Source organism: Mesoplodon densirostris, chromosome 11, assembly GCF_025265405.1.
Source record: "Mesoplodon densirostris isolate mMesDen1 chromosome 11, mMesDen1 primary haplotype, whole genome shotgun sequence".
In the NCBI taxonomy this organism is placed as follows: Eukaryota; Metazoa; Chordata; class Mammalia; order Artiodactyla; family Ziphiidae; genus Mesoplodon; species Mesoplodon densirostris.
The window spans coordinates 69928518-69955474 of record NC_082671.1 but is presented as its reverse complement, the minus strand read 5'-3'; the positions used below and the strand labels follow the sequence as shown (position 1 = coordinate 69955474).

Sequence of the window (26957 nt, the reverse complement as noted above, 5' to 3'; positions counted from 1 at the left end):
AAATGGGACATTAAGTAGCATAGTAGTCACTGTCCTGGGGGCCACCCACACAGCAAATGGAGCAAGAGCACATGTGGCTGGGCCAGTGGGCCTATCAGGGGCAGCAAAGATGGCTGGAAGGTCTCACAGGAATGGTGGATCTGTGAAACACACCATCAATTTCCAAAGGTCTTTCTTCCATTTTTAAATTATAGAAAAAGGAAGAAGAAAAAACTATAATCGTGTACACCTGAAACTAACACAACATTGTAAATAAACTATATTTCAATAAAATTTTTTTTAAAAACTACAATCTTATTGCTCAGAGAATGCTAGTGATAGCTATGCATGGTTTCACCCCAGATTTTCCTGTGTGTGCTTATGTAACATTGTACTGCGTTTTATATACCGATGTTTTTCATTTAACAACATAGCATAGCATGTTAAAATACACTCTTCATAAATATTCATTGTAGTGGCTAAGTAGTCCATCATGTATAAACCAAAAATGACTGTACTGTCCTTCTATTATTGACCATTAAATTTTTCTAATAACATTGATAATAAAAACTACCATTTTTTGAGCAATTAGGACTTACTAAGCAGTGTGCTAAGTGTGCTTATGTATATTATCTTATTTAATTTTACAATAATACTTCAAGGTACAGACTATTGTTATCCCTTTTTTTTTTTTTTTTTTTTTTTTTTTTGCGGTACGTGGGCCTCTCACTGTTGTGGCCTCTCCCGTTGCAGAGCACAGGCTCCGGATGCGCAGGCTCAGCGGCCATGGCTCATGGGCCCAGCCGCTCCGCGGCATGTGGGATCTTCCCAGACTGGGGCACGAACCCGTGTCCCCTGCATCGGCAGGTGGACTCTCAACCATTGCACCACCAGGGAAGCCCTGTTATCCCTATTTTATAGGAGAAGAAACTGGAGCCCAGAGAGCTACTTAACCACCATAGATGTACTGCCCTCCAGTTCCTTGCTATCACAGAAACCATGTGGGGAACATCTTTTTACATTGTCCTGGAGAGAATGTGATGCTCTGAGGGCCTGCTGCTCCTCCACCTCTCTGATAAAGAAAGCAGGGGAGGGCCTCCCTGGTGGCGCAGTGGTTAAGAGTCCGCCTGCCGATGCAGGGGATACGGGTTCGTGCCCCGGTCTGGGAGGATCCCATATGCCGCGGAGCGGCTGGGCCCGTGAGCCATGGCCGCTGGGCCTGCGCATCCGGAGCCTGTGCTCCGCAACGGGAGAGGCCACAACAGTGAGAGGCCCACATACCGCAAAAAGAAAAAAAAAAAAAAAAAAAAAAAGAAAGCAGGGGATCAGGTACCTGATCCCAGGGTGACCACTGCCTGCCCTGGGGACCAGCACCTGGTGAAAGGCAGCTTACTGACTGCAGTCCATGCCAGAGCCCAGCACTGGAAATCCAGCAGACACCATTGTCATACTGGGCAGTGACTGGCCTAAACAGATTATTGCTCTTAGGAAGTCTGAATGCAAGATGGAACAGAGGTAGAGACACAGCCAGAGAGAGGGTAGCAGGGAAAAATCATGAAGAGGGGGAGAACAAGGCAGAGAAGGGAGAGGGAGAGAGGGAGGAGGAGATGGGGGTGGGCAGGGAGAGGAAGAAAGAGGGAGAGATGGGGGTGTGGTTTGAAGCAGCAGTGAGAAGTACAGATAGAAGAGACTGAAAAGCTAGGTCCCAAGAGTGGGGGTAGGGGTGACTAGTTAGGAGCTGAGGATACAATGTCATAGCTTCTTTGGGGACCCTGGAGTTGTGCCATCGTGAAGGGCGATGAGGCACAGCTGTAAGGCTGCTGAGACCATTTTCTGGGCCTCCTCCCCTCTCCACCACTCCTCACAACTATCCCCCAGCTCCTGAGTGGCCAGCGTCGTTTCACATGCACACAGGTTCTTCAGGGCCTTCGAATTCTCCCTTCCTTCCTTCCTTCCTTCCTAAGGAACCCAGTGTGAACTGCTCTCCAAGTGCGTGACTCACCCCAAGGGGTACCACAGGGTATGGGAAGTAAATATTCTAACTAATGTCTAATTAAGAAAAAAAAGAAATGAAATTTACCAATATACAACATCATGACTGACAACAGAACACATATATCATTTATAAAGAAATATATATCATGAGGCTGTGAACTCAAAATGTTGTGCTAATAGGATACATGATCAGAACAGGTAGTTGGGAGACCAGAGGTCTGGGAGAAAGGATGAAGGTTTTGGAGGAAGCGTGGGCCTGGCGTCTAATCTCAGCTCAGTCACTTGCAAACTGTGTGGCCCTCAGCAACTTAATTGCCACCACTCTTGGTTTCCTGGTGTGTAAAACTGGGACCGTTGTGTCTGCCGTGCAGGTTGGTGTGAGGCTGGCTGGATATCACAGAGGGGCTGCCGCTCTCTTTCCTCACCTTGCCCCTAAGGGGGTTTCTCTCAGCCTGGATCACATTGCCCACCATGTCACAGAAGTCCACCCCATTTGGAAGGTTGTTTGGCTTAGAGTCGTCAAACTGTGGATACTGGTACAGCTCTGCCAGCAAATTTTTGTCTGCTGTTTTCTGAAGAAAAAAGCAGAATACGAAAATGGGGTCCATCATTTTGACAGTTTAAAACAATACAGTATCTGCTCCTTTTTATCACGGAGACAATATAACAACCTTATAGACAGAGTGTTTTATAGAGTGCGTTCATGATCCCAGCACCCCTTACCAAACACCTATATACATTATTTCCACTTTCCCTTTCTGGCTTTGAGCACATGTATACAAATATGTATGTTACTTCAATCATTTTAGAATACGTATATGTACACACACCCTTTTTTTTTTTTTTTTTTTTTGCGGTACGCGGGCCTCTCACTGTTGTGGCCTCTCCTGTTGCGGAGCACAGGCTCTGGACGCGCAGGCTCAGCGGCCATGGCTCACGGGCCCAGCCACTCCGTGGCATGTGGGATCTTCCCGGACCGGGGCACGAACCCGTGTCCCCTGCATCGGCAGGCAGACTCTCAACCACCGCCCCACCAGGGAAGCCCTACACACACACTTTTATGTCCTGCTTTATCCACTTAACTTTAGATTTTTCACATTGTTACACTGTTTTCAAATTTATCATTTAAAATAATATATCTTGTTAACAAGATTGCTTTAATTTAACTACTCACCGATCACTTCAAATTAATATTATTTATTAGTAACTTGGAGCATACGGTTCACCCCTTTGGAGTTATTTATTTAGTATGAATTTCTCAAAATGGCACTATTAGATCAAAGGATACAACTATCCCTATGGTTCTTAACATATACATTAAATGGATTTTTAGAATAAAAATAAAATATGACTATAAAAAATGTAAAAATACAGAAAAGTAGAAAGAGGAAACCTATTACCACCCCCAAAGGCACCTACTGGAAACACTCTGAGGGACTGAATTCCTCTCTAACTGGGCTGTGGCCTTGCCGATGGAAGAACTCAGTGATTAACTGCTTTGACTCTGAGTCAGATGTCAGCTCCCCCACTTACTAGCTGTCCTGCCTTGGACAGGACATTTAAATGTGCTCAGCCACCATCATGGGTAGTATGACAGTTTCAATGCAGATCGGGCTTTATGCTGTGTGGCTAAAAAGTGAAAAAAGGATAACGTGTTCCCCCAGCATTTCAAGGTTTGAATACACACGAGCTGGGTAGTTAAAGAGCCAGCTCAGGAGGATCTTAACTGGGGCGGCTGTATGGCGGGGCCAGGCTGTGGTTGCAGAGGCAGCAGAGAGAGCCTGGCCGCAGGTCCGAGGATCTGAGAGGGAAGCAGGGCTCCGCCACCGAAAAGCTGCCTGATGCTGGACACGTCCTCTGACTGTTCCCGACTGCCAGCGTCCCGGGCTATCTGCAGTGACCGACAAAACCAGCACTGCTGTGGGAATGGGCCCCGCGGAGCTGCGCAGCACTGTGGCTGTGTGAACTGAATCTGAACTCATTGTTTCTAAGGGCAAACATCTTCTGAGTTCTAAAAATAAACAGACAAATGACCTCTAGAACACTCCTCATTCTACCTTTTTGAGGCGTTATGAGAAATTCCAGCATTATTAAAATACTTTAAGATTCTCTAAAAAGGGAACTCTGCCATTTTCCTGTGTAATCACCACCCAGTCCCCTCCCTGGGAATAAAATCTAGTCTGTGCCCAGCAGAAACAGACCTAGCAATAGATCCCTTACCCTTTTGATAATGAAAGATTTGACAATCTTGGATTCTGAGCCTTTGCAAATACACTGAGATTTTCTTTCTCTCTTTTCTGCAAAGTAGGGAAGAAGAGAAATAGGATGTGAGTAACCACGGGCTCTGTCCACTGCTGTGTGGTAATCATACCTGTGATTTTTCATTCAACCTGAGCAGTCAGATGACACGCACACTATTAGTCTCCCTAGATCTCACCTGGGTTGCTGACTTACTAAGATTCCCCTCATTTGATTAGACTGCTTGAGCCAGAGAAGCAGCCAGGAGGAGTAGATAAAACGTGGGCTTTGAAGTCAGGCTGGGGAGAATCCAGGACCTGCCGCGGACAAGCTGTGTGGCTTTCGGCAAGTTGTTCCCTTACCCCCAAGCCTATTCTCTCATCTATAAAACACTTTCTACAGCACCTGCCTCACAGGTAGGGGGCGTGAGGAACCTTTAACAGGGGGATACGTATGAAAGCACCTGGTGCAGTGTATCCCATACAGGTCGTCTGGAAATGGTGTTGTCCCTCCCTGCTTCCTTGCCCTATGCCAAGAAGTCAGATTAAAGGCTCTTTCAGAAGAGGCTAAAAATATCCTCATCTGAAACTCCAGACTCGTACTCAATTACATTTTAGATATTAAAAAACCAAACCCCACAAAAACGCCATCAAGGTTATAAGAAAGGAGTTTTTCTTCTGTCTCCCAAGCCGCTGCGACTTCTCTTTCCTTTTAAAGCCTTCTTCTCCATCTCATATTTCTCAATTGCCTTCAAAAACCAAAAAAGAAATGGGGTTTTAGGGGTTAGTGCAAATCTTAGAGGAGGGCAGGGGTCCGGGAGTAGGCCATTTCTCCTGCTGGTGTGCAAAAGGCATGGAACAAAGTTCATGGCAGGGCCTTGCTGTCTCCCACTAGGTGGTAGGGCCTTGGTGGCCATCTGTGTCACTGACCTCATCCCCCTGAGTGTCACCACCGATATGTCCCCCACCTCCACGCTCTCTCACCTGCCCCTCCTCCTGGCTACGCTCCTGAGGAATACAGGATTGGGAACAGGGTTCTGATCATGGCTCCACAGGTTACAAGCTACTGTTTGACCTCTGTAAAGGGGGATAATAATACCTGCCTCCCAGTGCTCTTATAAGGATAAGATATAAAGAATTTAATATGCTTTAAAACACTAGCACAGAGGCTTTCAGATAGGAGCTGCTCAATAAAGGGTAACTATTATTATTATTAATCATCATACCCCTGACCTCTCAAGAGATTTCTCTTAATCTCTGACTCCTCTTACCCCCAGTCCTGCCAAAAAGGGAGGAAAGGAAAATGAATGTCAGTGACCCAGCAAATTGTACTGATTGTCAACCAGCCCAGCGTTGAGCTTGGGAAACAAAGTTAAAGTATGATTATGTCTTCACCACCCTCAAGGAATTTACAGTCTATTCATAGAACCAAATCAACATATGTGGAACAATTAAGTCCTAAACTGCTATGTTTAGGATTCAAAGGAGTAAGATCGGTATGGGCTGGAGCAGTCACAGAGGAGTGGCCAGAAGTGGCGGGGCACGAGTGTTGGGAATACAAGGGATGAGGCATCTCTCCTTCGCTTGATAAACTGTGAAATGCCCCTCCAGCCTTCCCCCACCTTTCTCCTAAACTGGCAGCCCTGGCCTGCAAGATGAGCTAAAGGTACTGGAATGTGCGCAGGTGTGTGTGCGTGTCAGGGAAGGGGTCACACTGCTAAGCCTATGCATCAACACTGTCACTCCAATTAAGTACACTAGAGAAGGCATGATGGATGAATGAATCGGATGGGTGTGTGTCGATACAGCCATGTCTTTGATACCTGCCAGGATGTCACTGTAGCTGATATTGTCAGGGCCCGGAAGGATGGACAAGATTTGCACAGAAAAGATAGTTGAACGCTGGAGGAAAATCAAGTTTTAGGGCAAGAATGATGGGACCTGAGTTTGCATTTGAGACGACAGAAGGACCTACAGGTGGGGCTGTTCCCTGGGAAGGCAGCTCCCAAACCTGGCTGATGACCAGCCTTGCTGCAGAAGTATTCAGATATACAGATTCATTAGAATCTGGAATAAACATCATTCCTTATCGGGTTCTGAATTGCTTATTTATTGTGGCCCCTGAGTTGTTCTCTATTTAAATTTAAAAAACAATAAATATTTTACATGGTACAAAATCAAATATGGTAAAAAGTCTCCTTCCTACTGCTCACCCAAGACCCTTAGTTTCTTGCACAGCTTTCTAGAGATATTCTGTACCTATTCAGATGAGAGCATACACAGCTCACAGGCCTGTGCCTGGCTCTTTTCACTTTTAGTTTTTAAAAAGCTCCCAAGGGAGTCTGATGATCAGCTAGGTTTAGGTATCACTGCTCTAGGTAGCTGGGAATATGAGACTGAAATACAGGTAAGAAGATAGAATTTGCAAACATATCATTCATTCCACGAATCTTCCCTGAGCACCTACTAAAAGCCAGGTGCCGGACTGGTGTCCAAGAGAAGATGCAGCCGGGAGCAGTGAAGCCCGTCTCTGCCCTCCAAGGGCTCAGAGACTAGCAGGGAGAAGCCGGTGATTACGAGGTCATCGGTGCTGCTGTGGGGAGGGACAGGATGCCAGAAGGGCGCCCCGAAGGGGCACCTACACTGGTCTTGGGCTGAGGGTGCAGGGAAGGCCTTTCCAGAGGCAGTGGCCTATCGGGAGAGGAAGGAACACACCTACTGCTGGAGTGAATGGTGAAGCTGTGACAGTGGGTGAACAAGCTCCCAAAGGAAGGAGACTGGAAAGAAGAGCTAGGCAAGTTCACGGCCAAAGTCTGGGGGGGAACCCACATTTAGGGCATGGGAGAAGGAATAGAAATAGGACATGGCTGTGGGGGAAGTCGGCGGGGGCGGGGTTGTCTGGGTCTCAGAAGGAGGCGGCTCACTCATTTGCTTGTACAGCTATTAAACACTTCTTATACACCAGGTACGTGCTAGGTGCCATGTGGTAGGGCAGCATAGAGTCTGGCTATAGGTGCTGATGTGGGAAAAGCAGCCATGCAGTCAAGGCCTGACGTATAAAGGGCAGGGCACACTGCAGCCAGCAGAGGTTGGGCAGGGTAGCCCAGGGGTGGGCTCTGGTGGCAATAGGCAGCCAGCATCTGCCAGTCTGACCAGCTGCCTGCGCAGAGGAGCAGGAAAGATGCTTCCTCCAGGTCACATGAGGATCCACGATTGCTCCTGCCAGCCCTGTCCTGGTGCTGAGTGGCAGTGAAGAACACCGAGGAGCTGTGCTGATGCTGGGCAGCCTTGAAAAGCCACCAGATCCTGCTACTGGGAGGATAATCTCATTCATTTTCCTGCTTCTAAAGTTATCATTTAAAAAACCACAGAACTGACATATAAATACATTATTGTTGTAAAATACCCAAACATTACAGAAGTAGTCAGAGTAAAAACAGTTTACCCCTTTCCATCCCACTCCCCTTCCAGAACTGACTCGATCTGATATGCATCCTTCCAGACTTCTCCCCTACACATTTATACATAGATAATGTCCTTCTTGTGGGCCAGGCACTGATCTAAGGGTTTTCAGGAGTCTTAACTCGTCCAGTTCTTTCAGAGATAATACATCTATGATGCAGGTATATTATTAATGTTATCACTATTTTACAGGAAACTGAGACTCATAAAGGTTAAATAGTTTACCTAATGTCACAGTGTGAGAAAACAGTAAAGCAGCAGGAATCTAAACTCTGACAGTCTTATTTTGTGCCTCTGGTGCTATACCCTCATGAACACATACAGAGATATAAGGCTTTTTACATGGAATCATTCCAAATAGTGTGTGTGTCTATTTTGCTTTTATTTACAACTCAATTCTAGAATGTGTTCGACAGTGGGGTAGGGGAAACAGAAGCTCATGGTGTCCTTTCCACTTCAGTGAAGAATGCCTTTACTTCTGTGAAAAGCAACTTGACTATATTTACCAAAATTTTAAATTTCACTTCTAGGGCTCTAGCTTGCAGAAATATTTGCAGATGAGTCCCAAGATACATGTACAAAAATATGCACATGTCCACTATGATGAAAATAGCACTGAAATACTTATTGATAGGGAATAGTTAAATTAATTATGCCATATCCAACTTTTCGAATATTATGCAGCTACAAAAAGAATGGGATCAGTCAACAGCACTGACTTTGAAAAATCTCCAAGAGGTATTTATGCTAAAAATAAATAAATAAATAAATAAATAAATAAAAGCAGCTTCCAAAACAATATTTATGGTATGATGCTGATTACATTAAAAAAGAAAACAATAACCCTAAATGTCTATATTGTATATTTCTTTTTTTTTTTTTTTTTTTTTTTTTTTTTGTGGTGCGCGGGCCTCTCACTGTTGTGGCCTCTCTCGTTGCGGAGCGCAGGCTCTGGACGCACAGGCCCAGAGGCCATGGCTCACGGGCCCAGCCGCTCTGTGGCATGTGGGATCTTCCCGGACCGGGGCATGAACCCGTGTCCCCTGCATCAGCAGGCGGACTCTCAACCACTGCGCCACCAGGGAAGCCCTATTGTATATTTCTAATGTATTTTTTTAAAGTTCTGGAAGGATACAATAACCCTAAAAGAAAACAATAACCCTAAATGTCTATATTGTATATTTCTAATGTATTTTTTTAAAGTTCTGGAAGGATATACACCACATAACTAGCAATGGTTACTTCTAGGGAGGGATCTAGGGCTGGGAGGGAAAGTGACTTTCACTGTTTACTTACATACTTGTAGATACCTGAATACTTTAGAATAAACATGCATTACCTTGCTATTTAAATTTTTTTAATAAAAGAAAAAGATTGTTGACTCAAGAGCTAAACTGGCCCAAAAGTCAGTACTGGAAAAGCCGAGGTGAGGGTAAAGCTAAAAACTGTGGAGGCAGACCACCAGGTTCAGGACCCTGGGCCAGAGGAACTTGGTGGAGAGCAAGACGCCAGGTAGGAAGGGGTGAGGAGGTTTAGGTGGAGTGAACTGGCAGGAGGTAAAGGAGCAGGGTTAAGACAGACCGAAGAAGCAGAGAGAAGGGATGGGAGAGAAGGAGGTCCAGGGAGCATGGTGGACTGAAGATCAGGCCAAGTGAGAACCCACAGAGAAGGTCCTCCCAATCTACAGAACTGCACTGCCAACAAATGACTTGGGTTCTCTTCTAGTCTGTGTCTCTCTCATTGTGTTTGGAGACATAGTAACATAAATGAGTGAAGCCAGCCGAGCGTAAGACCATGTGGCAACCAACACTTTGCCTCCATATCAGGAGCATCAGGGAGTGGTGGGGACTGTGGCGACCTGGAGACCTCACGCTCTGATAAAGAGAGCCACTGCTGTTCTGCTCCAGCTGATGACCCCACGTGGAAGTGCAGAGGAAATGTAACCATTCTTAAATATCCCATATAGCATTTTGTCTTCCCTCAGGAGACAATAATTTACCAGAGCCTAACCCACCTGGGGGAGGGGAAATACCCAATTCTAGCACCATTTAGCTATCTTGTCCCACCCAAGAGTGGGGAGAAAACTGAGAAGCAATGGTGAAGTCCAGTCCAGAGGTACCGAAGGTTCATCAAAAGACTGAGACCCAACCATAGGACTACAGAACACTCCCCCCCAACCCTCACACCTACCACCACATTACTGAAGGCCTATTTACTGCAGTTCCTTTTATCCAGTACGTCATATCTACCTTTCAACAAAAAATTACAAGGCATATTAAAAGGCAAAAGGCACAGTTTGAAGAGCATAAACAAGCATCAGAACCAGAGTCAGACACGGCAGAAATGTTGGACTTATCAGACCAGGAATTTTTTTAAATTATGATTTATATTCTAAGGGCTTTCACAGAAAAAGCAGAAAACATACAAGAACAGAAGGATAATGTAAACAGAAAGATGAACATTCTAAGAAAGGGTCCAAAACAAATGCTAGAGGGGATTTCCCTGGTGGTCCAGTGGTTGCTAGAGGGGATTTCCCTGGCAGTCCAGTGGTTAAGACTTCGCCTTTCAATGCAGGGGCTGTGGTTCGATTCCTGGTTGGGGAGTTAAGATCCCACATGCCTCGTGGCCAAAAAAACAAGAACATAAAACAGAAGCAATATTGTAGCAAATTCAATAAAGACTTTTAAAATGGTCCACATCAAAAAAAATCTTTGGAAAAAAATGCTAGAGATCAAAAACACTGTAACAAAACAGAAGGATGCCTTTGACGGGCTCATTAGTTGACTAGACACGGCTGAGGAAAGAATCTCTGAGTTTGAGGAAATGACAATCGAAACATCCAAAACAGAAAAGCAAAGAGAAAAAAAAAAGACTGAAAAAAAACCCCCCAAAACAGAACAGAATATTCAAGAACTATGGGACAACTCTTAAAAAGTGTAACATATGCATAATAGAAATACCAGAAGTAGAAGAAAGAGAGAAAAGAACAGAAGGAATATTTGAAGCAAAAAATGACTGGAAAATTTCCCAAATTAATGTCAGACACCAAAACACAGATCCAGGAAACTCAGATAACACCAAGTAGGATATATGCAAAAAACAAAAACAAAAACAAAACCCAAAAAACTACACCTAGGCATTTCATATACAAACTTTAGAAAATCAAAGATAAAAATCTTTAAGGACTTTCCTGGTGGTCCAGTGGGTAAGACTCTGTGCTCCCAACGAAGGGGGCCCGGGTTCAATCCCTGGTCGGGGAACTAGATCCCACACACATGCTACAACTAAGAAGTCTGCGTGCTGAAACTAAAAGATCCCGCATACCACAATTAAAGATCCCACATGCGGCAACGAAGATCCCACTGCTGCAACTAAGAGCTGGCGCAGCCTAAATAAATAAATAAATAAATATTTAAACAGAGACAAAAAAAAAAAAAAAGAAACAAAAATCTTGAAAGAAGCCGGGGCGGGGGGGGGGAAATACCTTACCTATAAAAGAGCAAAGATAAGAATTACATCCAACTTCTCAGAAACCATGCAAGCAAGAGGAAAATGAAGTGAAATATTTAAAGTGTAAAGGAAAAAAACCCTGCCAACCTGGAATCCTGTACTCTGCAAAATTATCCCTCAAAAGTGAAGGAGAAATGAAGGTTTTCTCAGACAAACGAAAACTGAGAGAATTTGTTGCCAGTACATCTGCCGTGAAGAAATGCTAAAAGAAATTCTTTAGAGGGAAGGAAAATGATACAGGTCAGAAACTTGGATCTACATAAAGAAAGGAAGAGCATCAAAGAATGAATCAGTGAAAGTAAAATAAAAAATTTTGTTTTTTTATTCTTAATTGATCTAACAGATAGCAATTTCTTCAAAATAATAGTAGCAATATGTGTCTATATACATATACACACATACACAAGTGAAATGAAATGAATGATGGCAATGATACAAAAGACAGGAGGATGGAATTAGGAATATTTTATTATTGTAAAGTATTTGCATTACCTGTGAAGTGGTATAGTAATATTTGAAAGTAGACTTACGTTAGTTGTAAATGTGTATTTTAAACTCTAGGGCAACCACTAAAAAAAGTACAAAAAGAAGTATCATTGATATGCTAAGAAAGGAGAGAGAATAAAATCACATAAAGTGCTCAATTAAAACCACAAAAGGCAGAAAAAGTTTGGAAGACAAAACTAGGAAAAAGGGGACTTCCCTGGTGGTCCAGTGGTTAAGAATCCGCCTTCCGGTGCAGGGGACGTGGGTTCGATCCCTGGTCAGGGAACTAGGATCCCACACATCGCGGGGAAACTAAGCCCACTTGCCGCAACCACTGAGCCCATGAACCACAACTAGAGAGAAGCCCACGCGCCACAACAAAGAGCCCGCATGCTGCAACTAAGACCCTACACAGCCAAAAAATAAAAATAAATTAAAAATAAATAAATATTTTAAAACATAGGAACAAAGAGCAGGCCAACAAATAGAAAACAGAACAAATACGGTAGATATTAATCCAACTATATCAATAATCACTTTAAACATGAAAGGTCTAAATATGCCAATTAAAAGACAGGGATTGTCAGAGTAAATCCAAAAACAAGATCCAAAATACTTTGTCTATAAGAAACCCATTTTAAATATAAATAAATATATAGATTAGAAGTAAAGGTATGAAGAAAGATATACCATACTAACACTAATAAAAAAAAGTATATTTCACTTAGAGCAGACTTCAGGTCCAGGAAAGTTATCAGGGATAAAGAGGGGCATTATATAATGGTCAATACACCAAGAAGACTTAACAATCTTAATGTGTATGTGCCTAACAACAGAGCATCAAAATACATGAGGCAAAAAAAGAATTGCATGGACAATGAATCCATTGATGAATCTACTATAATAGTTAGAGACTTTAATACCCCTCTGTTAGAAAGGGACAGATCCTGCAGACAGAAAATTAGTAAGAAAATAGCTGAACTCAACAGCATCATCAATCAACTGGATATGTGACCTTTCCTATAACCAACAATGAACATGTGGAATTTGAAATTAAAAACACAATACCATTTACATTAACAAAAAAGTGAAATATTTAGGTATAAATCTAATAAAATATGTACAAGACTAAAATAAGAAAAACTACAAAACTGATGAAAGAAATTAAACAACTAAATAAATGGAGATATTCCATGTTCACAGATGGAAAGCCTCAATATTGTCAAGACGTCAGTTCTTCCCAACTTGATCGATGCAGTCCCAATCAAAATCCCAGAAACTTATTTGTCGATATTGACAAACTAATTCTAAACTTTACATGGAGAAGTAAAAGACCCAGAATAGCAAACCCAGTATTGAAGGAGAACTGACACTACTTGACTTCAAGACTTACTTACTATAAAACTACAGTAATCAAGACAGCATGGCATTGGCCAAAAAAACAGACTAATAGATCAATGGAACAGAATAGAGAGTCCAGAAATAGACCCACATAAACAAAGTCAATTGACCTTTGACAAAGAGGCAAAGGCAATACAATGGAGCAAAGATAGACTTTTCAACAAATGGTGCTCGAACAACTGAACATCCAAACGCAAAATAACGAACCTAGACACAGACCTTACATCTTTCACAAAAATTAAGTCAAAATGGATAATAGACCTAAATATAAAACTCCTAGAAGATAACCTAGATGAGAAAACCTAGATGACCCTGGGTTTTGCAATGACTTTTTAGATACAACATCAGAGGCATGATCCATGAAAGAAATAACTGATAAGCTGGACTTCATTAAAACTTAAAACTTCTGCTCTGCAAAGGACAATGTCAAGAGAAAAAGAAGACCAGCCACAGACTGGAGAGAATATTTGCAAAAGATACATTTGATAAAGGACTGTTATCCAAAATATACAAAGAAATCTTAAAACCCAACAATAAGAAAACAAACAACTCAATAAAAAAATGGGGCAAACACCTCAACAGACACCTCACCAAACAAGATATACAGATGGCAAGTAAGCATATAAAAAGATGTTTAATATCACGTTATTAGAGAACTGCAAATTAAAACAACGAGACATCACAGTATACTGGTTAGGATGGCCAAAATCCCAAACACTGACAACACCAAATGCTGATGAGGCTGTGGAGCAACAGGAACTCTCATTCACTGCTGGTGGGAATGCAAAAGGGCACAGCCACTTTGGGAGACAATTTGGCAGTTTTTTACTATACTAAACATACTCTTACCATATGGTACAGGATTCATGTTCCTTGGTATTTACCCAAGTGAACTGAAAATATATGTCCACACAAAACCCTGCATATGAATGTTTATAGAAGCTTTATTCAAAGTTGCCAAAACTCAGAAGCAACCAACATGCCCCTCAGTAGGTTAACAGATAAATAAACTGTGGACATCCAAACAACAGAATACTATTCAGTGCAAAAAAGTAATGAGCTATCAAGCCATGAAAAGACATGGAGAAACCTTAAAGACATATTACTAAGTAAAAGAAACCAATCTGAAAAGGTTACATACTTTATGATTCCAACTCTGTGACATTCTGGAAAAGGTAAAACTAAGGAGATAGCAAAAGATCAGTGGTTGCCAAGGACTGGGGGGAGAGAGGGATGAATAGCAGCACAGAGGATTTTTAAGGCAGTGAAACTATTCTGTATAATACTATAAGGGTGGACATATATCATTATACATGTGTCCAAACTCATAGAATGTACAGCACAAGGAGAGAAACCTAATGTAAACATGGGCTTTGGGTGAATGTGATGTGTCAATTTAGGTTCATCAATTATAATAAATGTTCCACTCTGGTGATGGGGAGGTTGTGCATGTGTGGGGACGGGGAGGGGGTATGTGGGAACTCTGTACTTTCAGCTCAATTTTGCTATGAACCAAGAATGTCTCTAAGAATAAAGTTTATTAATTTAAAAAATATACCTTTGAGACTTCTATTGTGCAAATGTGCTTTCAAATAAGTAGAGGGGCCCCTAGGGCCCCTCCTTCCTGGAGGCCTTGCCTCAGCACACATAACTTACCAGGCTGTGCACCAATGGGTTGGGACTCAGATCTGTCTCAGCAATCTCTTTGTTCACCTGCTGTATGGAGCCAGTGAAGCAGGCTGGGAGGTGAGTCTGTTAAGGAAACTTTCTGGCTGATGATTACACACAAATAGAACAGGATGGGGGAGCCTGGGAAGAACAGCAGCTCACTGCCTTTCTGTGCTGTCTTTTTTTTTTCTTTTCCCACAGTTCATTTATTTATTATTTTTTTAATTTTTTAATTTTATTTATTTTTTTATACAGCAGGTTCTTATTAGTCATCAGTTTTATACACATCAGTGTATACATGTCAATCCCAGTTGCCCAATTCATCACACCACCACCCCCAACCCCGCTGCTGCTTTACCTCCTTGGTGTCCATACGTTTGTTCTCCACATGTGTCTCAATTTCTGCCCTGCAAACTGGTTCATCTGTACCATTTTTCTAGGTACCACATATATGCGTTAATATATGATATTTGTTTTTCTCTCTCTGACTTACTTCACTCTGTATGACAGTCTCTAGATCCATCCACATCTCAAAAAATGACCCAATTTCATTCCTTTTTATGGCTGAGTAATATTCCATTGTATATATGTACCACATCTTCTTTATCCATTCATCTCTCAATGGGCATTTAGGTTGCTTTCATGACCTGGCTATTGTAAATAGTGCTGCAATGAATATTGGGGTGCATGTGCCTTTTTGAATTATGGTTTTCACGGGGTATATGCCCAGTAGTGGGATCGCTGGATCATATGGTAATTTTATCTTTAGTTTTTTAAGGGGCCTCCATACTGTTCTCCATAGTGGCTGTATCAATTTACATTCCCACCAACAGTGCAAGAGGGTTCCCTTTCCTCCGCACCCTCTCCACCATTTGTTGTTTGTAGATTTTCTGATGACTCCCATTGTAACTGGGGTGAGGTGGTACCTCATTGCAGTTTTGATTTTCATTTCTCTAATAATTAGTGATGTTTAGCACCTTTTCATGTGCTTCTTGGCCATCTGTATGTCTTCTTTGGAGAAATGTCTATTTAGGTCATCTGTCCATTTTTGGATTGGGTTGTTTTTTTTAATATTGAGCTGCATGAGTTGTTTATATATTTTGGAGATTAATCCTGTGTCTGTTGATTCGTTTGCAAATATTTTCTCCCATTCTGAAGGTTGTCTTTTTGTCTTGTTTATGGTCTCCTTTGCTGTGCAAAAGCTTTGAAGTTTCATTAGGTCCCATTTGTTTATTTTTGTTTTTATTTCCATTACTCTAGGATGTGGGTCAAAAAAGATCTTGCTGTGATTTACGTCAAAGAGTGTTCTTCCTACGTTTTCCTCTAAGAGTTTTATAGTGTCTGGTCTTACATTTAGGACTCTAATTCATTTTGAGTTTATTTTTGTGTATCGTGTTTGAGAGTGTTCTGATTTCATTCTTTTACATGTAGCTGTCCAGTTTTCCCAGCACCACTTATTGAAGACAGTGTCTTTTCTCCATTGTATATCCTTGCCTCCTTTGTCATAGATAGTTGACCATATGTGTGTGGGGTTATCTCTGGGCTTTCTATCCTGTTCCATCGACCTATGTTTCTGTTTTTGTGTCAGTACCATATTGTCTTGATTAGTGTAGCTTTGTAGTATAGTCTGAAGTCAGGGAGTCTGATTCGTCCAACTCCTTTTTTTTCCCACAAGACTGCTTTGGCTATTTGGGGTCTTTTGTGTTTCCATACAAATTTTAAGATTTTTTGTTCTAGTTCTGTAAAAAATGCCATTGGTAATTTGATAGGGATTGCATTGAATCTGTAGGTTGCTTTGGGTGGTATAGTCATTTTCACAATATTGATTCTTCCAATCCAAGAACATGGTATATCTCTCCATCTGTTGGTATCATCTTTAATTTCTTTCATCAGTGTCTCGTAGTTTTCTGCATACAGGTCTTTTGTCTCCCTAGGTAGGTTTATTCCTAGGTATTTTATTCTTTTTGTTGCAATGGTAAATGGGAGTGTTTCCTTAATTTCTCTTTCAGATTTTTCATCATTAGTGTATATAGGAATGCAAGAGATTTCTGTGTATTAATTTTGTAAACTGCAACTTTACCAAATTCATTGACTAGCTCTAGTAGTTTTCTGGTGGCATCTTTAGGATTCTCTATGTATAGTATCATGTCATCTGCAAACAGTGACAGTTTTACTTCTCCTTTTCCAATTTGTATTCCTTTTATTTCTTTTTCATCTCTGATTGCCGTGGCTAGGACTTCCAAAACTATGTTGAATAATAGTGGTGACAGTGGACATCCTTGTCTCGTTCCTGATCTTAGAGGAAATGCTTTCCGTTTTTCACCATTGAGAATGATGTTTGCTGTGGGTTTGTCGTATATGGCCTTTATTATGTTGAGGTAGGTTCCCTCTCTGCCCACGTTCTGGAGAGTTTTTATCATAAATGGGTGTTGAATTTTGTCAAAAGCTTTTTCTGCATCTATTGAGATGATCATATGGTTTTTATTCTTCAATTTGTTAATATAGTGTATCACATTGATTGATTTGCGTCTATTGAAGAATCCTTGCATCCCTGGGATAAATCCCACTTGATCATGGTGTATGATCCTTTTAACGTGTTGTTGGATTCTGTTTGCTAGTATTTTGTTGAGGATTTTTGCATCTATATTCATCAGTGATATTGGCCTGTAGTTTTCATTTTTTGTGACATCTTTGTCTGGTTTTGGTATCAGGGTGATGGTGGCCTCATAGAATGAGTTTGGGAGCGTTCCTTCCTCTGCAATTTTTTGAAAGAGTTTGAGAAGGATGGGTGTTAGCTCTACTCTAAATGTTCGATAGAATTCACCTGTGAAGCCATCTGGTCCTGGACTTTTGTTCAGTGAAAGATTTTTAATCACATTTTCAATTTCATTACTTGTGATTGGTCTGTTCATATTTTCTGTTTCTTCCTGGTTCAGTCTTGGAAGGTCATACCTTTCTAAGAATTTGTCCATTTTTTCCAGATGGTCCACTTTATTGGCATAGAGTTGCTTGTAGTAGTCTCTAAGGATGCTTTGTATTTCTGTGGTGTCTGTTGTAACTTCTCCTTTTTCATTTCTAAGTTTATTGATTTGAGTCCTCTCCCTCTTTTTCTTGATGAGTCTGGCTAATGGTTTATCAATTTTGCTTATCTTCTCAAAGAACCAGCTTTTAGTTTTATTGATCTTTGCTATTGTTTTCTTTGTTTCTATTTCATTTATTTCTGCTCTGATCTTTATGATTTCTTTCCTTGTGCTAACTTTGGGTTTTGTTTGGTCTTCTTTAGTTCCTTTAGGTGTAAGGTTAGATTGTTTATTTGAGATTTTTCTTGTTTCTTGAGGTAGGCTTGTATAGCTATAAACTTACCTCTTAGAACAGCTTTTGCTGCATCCCATAGGTTTTGGATCATCGTGTTTTCATTGTCATTTGTGTCTAGGTATTTTTTGATTTCCTCAGTGATCTCTTGATTATTTAGTAATGTATTGTTTAGCCTCCATGTGTTTGTGTTTTTTACATTTTTTTCCCTGTCATTCATTTCTAATCTCATAGCATTGTGGTCAGAAAAGATGCTTGATATGATTTCAATTTTCTTAAATTTACTGAGGCTTGATTTGTGACCCAAGATGTGATCTATCCTGGAGAATGTTCCGTGCGCACTTGAGAAGTAAGTGTAATCTGCTGTCTTTGGATGGAATGTCCTATAAATATCAATTAAATCTATCTGGTCTATTGTGTCATTTAAAGCTTCTGTTTCCTTATTTATTTTCATTTTGGATGATCTGTCCATTGGAGTAAGTGAGGTATTAAAGTCCCCCACTATTATTGTGTTACTGTCAATTTCCTCTTTTATAGCTGTTAGCAGTTGCCTTATGTATTGAGGTGCTCCTATGTTGGGTTCATATATATTTATAATTGTTTTATCTTCTTCTTGGATTGATGCCTTGATCATTATGTAGTGTCCTTCCTTATCTCTTATAACATTCTTTATTTTAAAGTCTAATTTATCTGATATGAGTATTGCTACTCCAGCTTTCTTTTGATTTCCATTTCCATGGAATATCTTTTTCCATCCCCTCACTTTCAGTTGTTTGTGTCCCTAGGTCTGAAGTGGGTCTCTTGTAGACAGCATATAGATGGGTCTTGTTTTTGTATCCATTCAGCAAGCCTGTGTCTTTTGGTTGGAGCATTTAATCCATTCACGTTTAAGGTAATTATCGATATGTATCTTCCTATGACCATTTTCTTAATTGTTCTGGGTTTGTTTTTGTAGGTCCTTTTCTTCTCTTGTGTTTCCCACTTAGAGAAGTTCCTTTAGCATTTGTTGTAGAGCTGGTTTGGTGGTGCTGAATCCTCTTAGCTTTTGCTTGTCTGTAAAGCTTGTGTTTTCTCCATCGAATCTGAATGAGATCCTTGCCGGGTAGAGTAATCTTCGTTGTAGGTTCTTCCCTTCCATCACTTTAAGTATATCATGCCACTCTCTTCTGGCTTGTAGAGTTTCTGCTGAGAAATCAGCTGTTAACCTTATGGGAGTTTCCTTGTATGATATTTGTCGTTTTTCCCTTGCTGCTTTCAATAAGTTTTTCTTTGTCTTTAATTTTTGCCAATTTGATTACTATGTGTCTTGGCCTGTTTCTCCTTGGGTTTATTCTGTATGGGACTCTCTGTGCTTCCTGGTCTTGGGTGGCTATTTCCTTTCCCATGTCAGGGAATTTTTCGACTATAATCTCTTCAAATATTTTCTCTGGTCCTTTCTCTCTCTCTTCTCCTTCTGGGACCCCGATAACGCAAGTGTTGTTGCATTTAATGTTGTCTCAGAGGTCTCTTGGGCTGTCTTCATTTCCTTTCATTCTTTTTTCTATATTCTCTTCCTCAGCAGTGAATTCCACCATTCTGTCTTCCAGGTCACTTATCCGTTCTTCTGCTTCAGTTATTCTGCTATTGATTCCTTCTAGTGCAGTTTTCATTTCAGTTGTTGTATTGTTCATCTCTGTTTGTTTGTTCTTTTATTCTTCTAGGTCTCTGTTAAACATTTCTTGCATCTTCTCAATCTTTGCCTCCATTCTTTTTCCGAGGCCCTGAATCATCTTCACTCTCATTATTCTGAATTCTTTTTCTGGAAGGCTGCCTCTCTCCACTTCATTTAGTTGTTTTTCTGGGGTTTTATCTTGTTCCTTCATCTGGTATATAGCCCTCCGCCTTTTCATCTTGTCTATCTTTCTGTGAATTTGGTTTTTGTTCCACAGGCTGCAGGACTGTAGTTCTTTTTGCTTCTTCTGTCTGCCCTCTGGTGGATGAAGCTATCTAAGAGGCTTGTGCAAGTTTCCTGATGGGAGGGACTGGTGGTGGGCAGAGCTGACTGTTGCTCTGGTGGGCAGAGCTCAGCAAAACTTTAACCCGATTGACTGCTGTTGGGTGGAGCTGGGTTCCCTCCCTGTTGGTTGTTTGGTCCGAGGCAACCCAACATTGGAGCCTACCTGGGCTCTTTGGTGGGGCTAATGGTGGACTCTGGGAGGGCTCACGCCAAGGAGTACTACCCAGAACTTCTGCTGCCAGTGTCCTTGTCCCCACAGTGAGCCACAGCCACCCCCACCTCTGCAGGAGACCCTCCAACACTAGCAGGTAGGTCTGGTTCAGTCTCCCCTCGGGTCACTGCTCCTTCCCCTGGGTCCCGATGCACACACTACTTTGTGTGTCCCTCCAAGGGTGGAGTCTCTGTTTCCCACAGTCCTGTCGAAGTCCTGCAATCAAATCCCACTAGCCTTGAACGTCTGATTCTCTAGGAATTCCTCCTCCTGTTGCTGGACCCCCAGGTTGCGGAGCTTGACGTGGGGCTCAGAACCTTCAGTCCAGTGGGTGGACTTCTGTGGTATAAGTGTTCTCCAGTCTGTGAGTCACCCACCCAGCAGTTATGGGATTTGATTTTACTGTGATTGCACCCCTCCTACCGTCTCACTGTGGCTTCTCCTTTGTCTTTGGATGTGGGGTATCTTTTTTGGTGAGTTCCAGTGTCTTCCTGTCAATGACTGTCCAGCAGCTCGTTGTGAGCTTGGTGTTCTCGCAAGAGGCAGTGAGAGCACAACCTTCTACTCTGCCATCTTGGTTCAGGGCCCTCTGTGCTGTCTTTTCATTTAATTATTTTCTCTGCAAACATTCACACTTCTTTTATCTTGTGTTAAATGAGTTTCTTTACAAATTATAAACAAAAATTAACCATATTCTAGACACTTTGGAAAATATAAAAAGAATCACCCATTACGCTACCACCCTAACAACTTGTTAGGTTTTCGGGAGACTTCCTTTTAGCATTATGATATACACACTTTTTTACATAATTATAATATCAGTGGATGCCTATTTTACTACTCTGACTTCTCTCCTACTCATTATTATGATTATTTTCCATAAAGCTAAATAATCTTCATAATATTTTAAATGGCAGAATACAAATCCATTTAGAGAATGCATCTTAATAGACTTAACTGTACCTTGGCTATTGAATATTTAAGTTGTTTAAATTTTTTTTTACAACTACAGATAATGCTGTGATGCACACAGTTACACAGAGAGCTGTTTCCTTCAGGTGAAGGATGCCTGGGTCCAAGGGCATCTCAACCTTGTTTATCACTGTTGAAATCGCTGCTCAGTTCAATGCACCCTCTTATTACCCTCTCTACGTTTGCATTTCTTTCTGTCTTAGCCTCAATTGGTCTAGGATATATCCTTTGTAAAAGCCCCGTAATCCTACCACTCCTCACTGCCTTCACATATAGCAGGGTTCACTGTTACTTCCATTACCTTCAAGTGTCCTTACAAATTGGAGGATACTTGACAAATGAAGATGTCAAGGAGGGACATGACAAATCATAGGAAGTGAAATGGATTACTTAGGTTGAGGTAAGTGTAGGATTAGGAAGAAAGAGGGTACATTAGAAAAAGGCCCAGGAAAGTGAGACCCTGAAATAGATCCTGATGGGATCATTTGTGCTCATCTTGAGAAAGGTTTCTGAGAGGCATGGAAAGTGAGGTGATGCAGAGGGATACATGCAGTTTGGTTGGCAGGAGGATGACTTGAAGGTAAATGAGCTCTATATAAGATGGAAAGACAGGGTTATTTATAACCTGAGAGGGTCTTTATTTGCTGGATGAGTTCTATGGTCCCTCAGAGACGGGATTCTGTGGGTCCCTGCGATACAAGGTTCAGGGTCAGAAGTGAGATCTGGATCAATAAAGGCAGAGTCAGAGAAGAAAGATGCTGGTAGAGCCTGGATGATGTCAGAAGGGGCAAAGTCTGGGCCCAGGTAGAGGTGCTGGCAGTGGCAGGTGAGAAGAGGAAAGGTCAAAGGGAGTAAAAAAAAAAAAAAAGAAAGAAAAAGAAAGAAAAAAAGGGAATTCCTTGGTGGCCCAGTGGTTAGGACTCTGCACTTGCACTGCCGAGGGCCTGGGTTCAATCCCTGATCAAGGAACTAAAATCCTGCAAGCTGCGATGCGGTGTGGCCACAAAAAAAAAAAAAAGAAAAAAATTTTTTTAAAGTTGGGTACTCAGCTAACTAGTCTGAGGGCAGAGGTTTGGACTACAACTTAGTTTCTATCTATAAGTTTAATTCTTTGGAAGGCAGAAGGGAAAGAAAGAGACAATGGGGGAAAAAGAACATTTTTTTCTCTTCTTCCCCATTCTTTCAACGAATATTTCCAGTATGTCTTCCTTTAGGGCTCTTTCTGATTATCTTAGTAAAACAAACTCAAGACAAACAATCCTTCACAGCCTCATATCCTTTTAAAGGACAGGTAGGGCTTAAGTAATTGAAAAAACTTAACAAACATATAAGAAACGATCTAGTAAGTGGTGTATGTTATAGACTTGAGCCCAGGTTACACCTCTGCACGGGTGTGTTTGGTCTCAATTGCAGACAGCACAACAGAAGGATACAGGGTGGATTGTCCTCCAGATTCTTCCTCATGGCATCCTTCATTGCTTTCCGTGCAGTGAATGAGACAGTCAGGTGCTCATCTACTGGCACCATTGGCAAGGCAGTGAAATTGATGACATCCATCTTCCTGAAATCAGCCATTGTCCAGTTTCTTGTAAACTGACAAACAGTAACTTTCCACTTTTAAGAGCCTCTCATTCCTCACTACAATCTTGTTTTCTGTTCCACCAGCCTCCTGGGAATCACAAATAGCATAGAACCATCTTAGAAAGCACAACCATGCTCATCTTGTAAGCAGGGCTGATAGCGAGGCACATGCTGCATGTTAATGGGGGAATAAAGGCTTTTGTCTGAGAAGCCCTTTTTTAAAAAAAAATTTTATTGGAGTATAGCTGATTTACAATGTTGTGCTAGTTTCTGCTGTACAGCAAAGTGAATCTGTTATACATATATGTATATCCATTCTTTTTAGATTCTTTTCCCATATAGGTCATTATAGAGTATTGAGTAGAGTTCCCTGTGCTATAGAGTAGGTCCTTATTAGTTATTTATTTTATATATAGTAGTGTGTATATGTCATTCCCAATCTCCCAATTTATCCCTCCCCTGCCCCTTTCCCCCTTGGTAACCATAAGTTTGTTTTCTACATCTGTGACTCTATTTCTGTTTTGTAAATAAGTTCATTTGTACCATATTTTTAGATTCCACATATAAGTGATATCATATGGTATTTGTTTTTCTCTTGTCTGACTTACTTCACTCAGTATGACAATCTCTAGGTCCTCCCATGTTGCTGCAGATGGCGTTATTTCCTTCTTTTTTATGGCTGGGTAATATTCCATTGTATATATGTACCACATGAGAAGCCCACATGTGTTCATTGTATATAGGTACTACATTCTTAACAGAGAACTTCAAGGCGTATATACTTTTGCTTTCTACCTGCTGATCCCCACCACCCCCTGATGAGAATTATTCTGGTTTTAAAAATAAGGCGACTAGGGAATTCCTGGTGGTCCAGTGGTTAGGACTCGGCGCTCTCACTGCCAGGGGCCCGGGTTCCATCCCGGTTGGGGAACTAAGATCCCATAAGCCACACGGTGTGGCCAAATAAATAAATAAATAAAAATAAGAAGACTAGACTGCTGAAAAAACAGGGCTCCGGACCATCTAGCAAGCCAATTTCCAAGTTAGAAATGCAGTCAAATCTCTTTGGCTCTTTGAGCCTCACCTGTAAAGTCAGAGATTTGGATTAGGTCCCTAAGCCCCTTTTCAGCACTCAGATGCTGGGCTTCTATGATACTGGGTCCATCTCCTCAGCATGAGGCTCCTAATCTAGCTGAGGCTTTCTGTTCCCTTTCAGGAAACTGGCCCACACTACTTTTCCTCCTGGATTTGGAATATTCTGGCCACAGTGCTCTCCTGGGTCCTTGCTTATTGGCCAGGAGGAGTTCATCACTACCCTCTGTGGGTCCTCCCTGTCCAGAGCCTGGTGGTTTAGGCCTGGTTATAATGAAGTAAAAGACTCAGACCTGCCCTCAAGAAGCTCATACATAATGGAAAGAGAGAGAAAAGGTATAGTTTGATGGAAAACTTAACTGAGGTGTCCTTTCACCACAGTCTCCTTTCTTCTCTTTTGGTTCATGCCTTCTGCTCTGCTGTCTTCTCCCCAGCCATCCATCCTACATGCCTGCCCCACCGAACTTCTTCCTGGTCCCTGCCATGCTGTGCTCTTTGTGCCTCTATGCCTTTGTACATGCAATTCCCTCCATTCAATCAGTCCAGATGATATGTCTTTTTGGAAAACCTTCTTGAATTACTCCAGGCCATTAGTACCACCCCTTTTCTGTTAAGTCCAGGATTCTGCTTTCAACTCTCTATTACAGCACTTACAGTACAGAACCAGAATTATTTGCTTCTACGTCTTTCTCCATTAGTCAAATTATTCTCTAGGAATTAGGTTCACTCAATATTTGATTCCATTTTTAACTCACTCACCACACTTCTTTCTGGTCCAAAGAGGCTATCCATTTTGGGCTGTCCTAAGTCAGCTGGATTGTAGGAAAGGTTGGCCCAGGCTCAGGTCAACACTATTATTTCCTGCCTCCTGCCCCTAGTCTTTAGCCATACAGGCAAGCGGGTGAGGGTAAAGAGGAGGCAGGTGCATTTTAGGGCTTCTCACTTTTCTTCCACCCACCCACCCCCGCCAGCATGACTGGAAAACTCCATGCTCTCTGAAAAGCCAGGCTTAGGGGGACCCTGTTAAGAAGCCTCTTGCTTTAGCTTAACATTACCCATGCCTAATGGGAGAATTGAATATTATGCTTGTTAAAAGCATATGTTAAAAAAACATTTAAAATACTCTGTTCCCTTCTGAAATTTTCATCATATCATTTTAGGATAAGTATTCTCTGAAGCATGATAAGTTTTTACTGTCACTATTTGGGGAGAAAAAATGGGTGGGGGAGCAAACTAACTTTATTGAGTATCCACCCTGTGCCCAGCACTGTGCTGTATATTAGGGGCAGGTGAGTGGAAGAATAAAAAACGTTCTGCCCTCATGGAGCACATATTCTGGCAGCTGAGATTTGGAAGTCCCTTGTTTAAAGTTAACACATTTTAACTTAAACATGTTAAACAAGTTAAAACAATGCTGACTTTGGAGTCAGACAGACTTTTGTTCAGTTTAAACTTCAGTCATTAAATGACTACTTACTGACTGCGCAACACAATGTGTCCCTACTTGGGGACAGGATGGTGAGCTAAACCAGACTTTATCCCTGCCTTAATGGAGCTTATGTCTACTAGGGGTGACAAGTGATAATTAATTATATACATAACCATGAATTATAACTGACCACTGCTTCAAAGGGAGGGACACAGTGCTGTGAGAGACAACATAATAGTGGATAATGACCTAGTCAAGGGAGTTAAGACTTGAAGGAAGAGCAGGAGTTAATTAGATAAGTGGGGAGGGGAAATACCACCCAAGCAGAGGGACACACAGTAGAAAGATAGGAAAAGATTGGACCGGTGCATCACAGTAGCCACTAGCCACATGTGACAATTGAGCCCTTGGAATTTGGTTAGTGTGAGCGAAACACTAAAATCTTAATTTTAGTTAAATAAAATTTAAAAACTGAAGCAGAATAAACTTTAAAATATTGATTGTATGTTGAAATGATCATATTTGGGACATATGAGTTAAAACATTATTCATATTAACATCACCTGATTTTTTTTTACTTTTTAAAAAATATGGCTACTAGAAAATTCTAAATTATATATGAGACCCACATTATGTTTCCATTGGACTGTGCTGGGTTAGACCATGTGGTTTGGTTCTAGGACACGGAGCTCTCCCCTTTTCAGTGAAGTAACGTGTAGTTGGAAGAAAACTGCACTTGGAGCCAGAGACCTATGGGTCCTGCCCCTCACTGGATGGATGACCTGGTGCACTCACTAAGCAGCCAGTAAATATCCCTTGAATGACCCGGAGTCTCTTCATTTGTCAAATGGAACCAGTAATACACACAGTTAGGATTTTAGGAGATCTGGAGTTGATTCTCGAGTAGTTGTCTGCCCCTTGCTCACTGTGCGACCCTGAAGCGGCCCCTGACCTCAGGTTCCCCTGCCCGTCAAAGCCGATAAGAGGCCCGGCGTGGGGAGGCTGGCAGGCAGGGTCACTGTCTGTCTGTTCATCTTACCTGAAGACATAGGCGGAATCCGACGAACTCGGGGCCGATTCCGCCACGGCTCCCTCAGGGTACCCTGTAAAGTTCTGGATGGGACACCCGACACCCGTTGTCCCCACATCCACCAGGAAGGGGTGCACTTTGTTCTGTGGTCTGGGAGGAGGAAGAGGAGGAGGGACGTCGGGGAGAGGCCCATTTTGCGTTTGTTAAGTCCTGACGGTCTCCAGGCAATGCGGGCCGCAGCCACCACTCGCACCTTTCCCACTACAACGGAGGCGTGGCGAGCCTCCGCCTCATCCGCGAGACGCCGTTACCACGGCGAAGGTCCCTGTAGGCGGGGGAGACCAGACCCAGGGGTTTGTGGGGAGGATGAGTGTGGTTCCTCGTCCTAGCCTATAGCACGGGGCATGGAAGTCACTCCAGAAGACACTGCCTTTGTGGATTCTATTAAATATATCGGGGGTAGTCCTCAAGAGTTTCTGGTGCTTTGCGTAGGCTCGCGCTGGGGACCGTGGCGTGCCGGGCACCCCTACCTCCCTCGGTGGTAGAGCCCGGCGGGGCTGCGTGTGCGCGTGTGCGCGTGCGCGCGGCCCGCAGAC

At 42.1% G+C, this 26957-nt stretch overlaps 1 protein-coding gene across 1 annotated transcript in view; it reads right to left on the bottom strand.

Annotated features, from left to right (window-relative positions):
- Positions 1-22804, bottom strand: part of FAM227A (family with sequence similarity 227 member A) — a 74499-nt gene extending 51695 nt beyond the window's left edge. The window contains 6 exon segments of the mRNA XM_060113808.1: positions 2400-2546; positions 4195-4271; positions 4412-4423; positions 4912-4960; positions 14727-14809; positions 22663-22804. Of these exon segments, the coding sequence (XP_059969791.1) occupies positions 2400-2546; positions 4195-4271; positions 4412-4423; positions 4912-4960; positions 14727-14809; positions 22663-22804 (510 nt within the window).
- Between the last annotated feature and the right edge of the window lie 4153 nt (positions 22805-26957).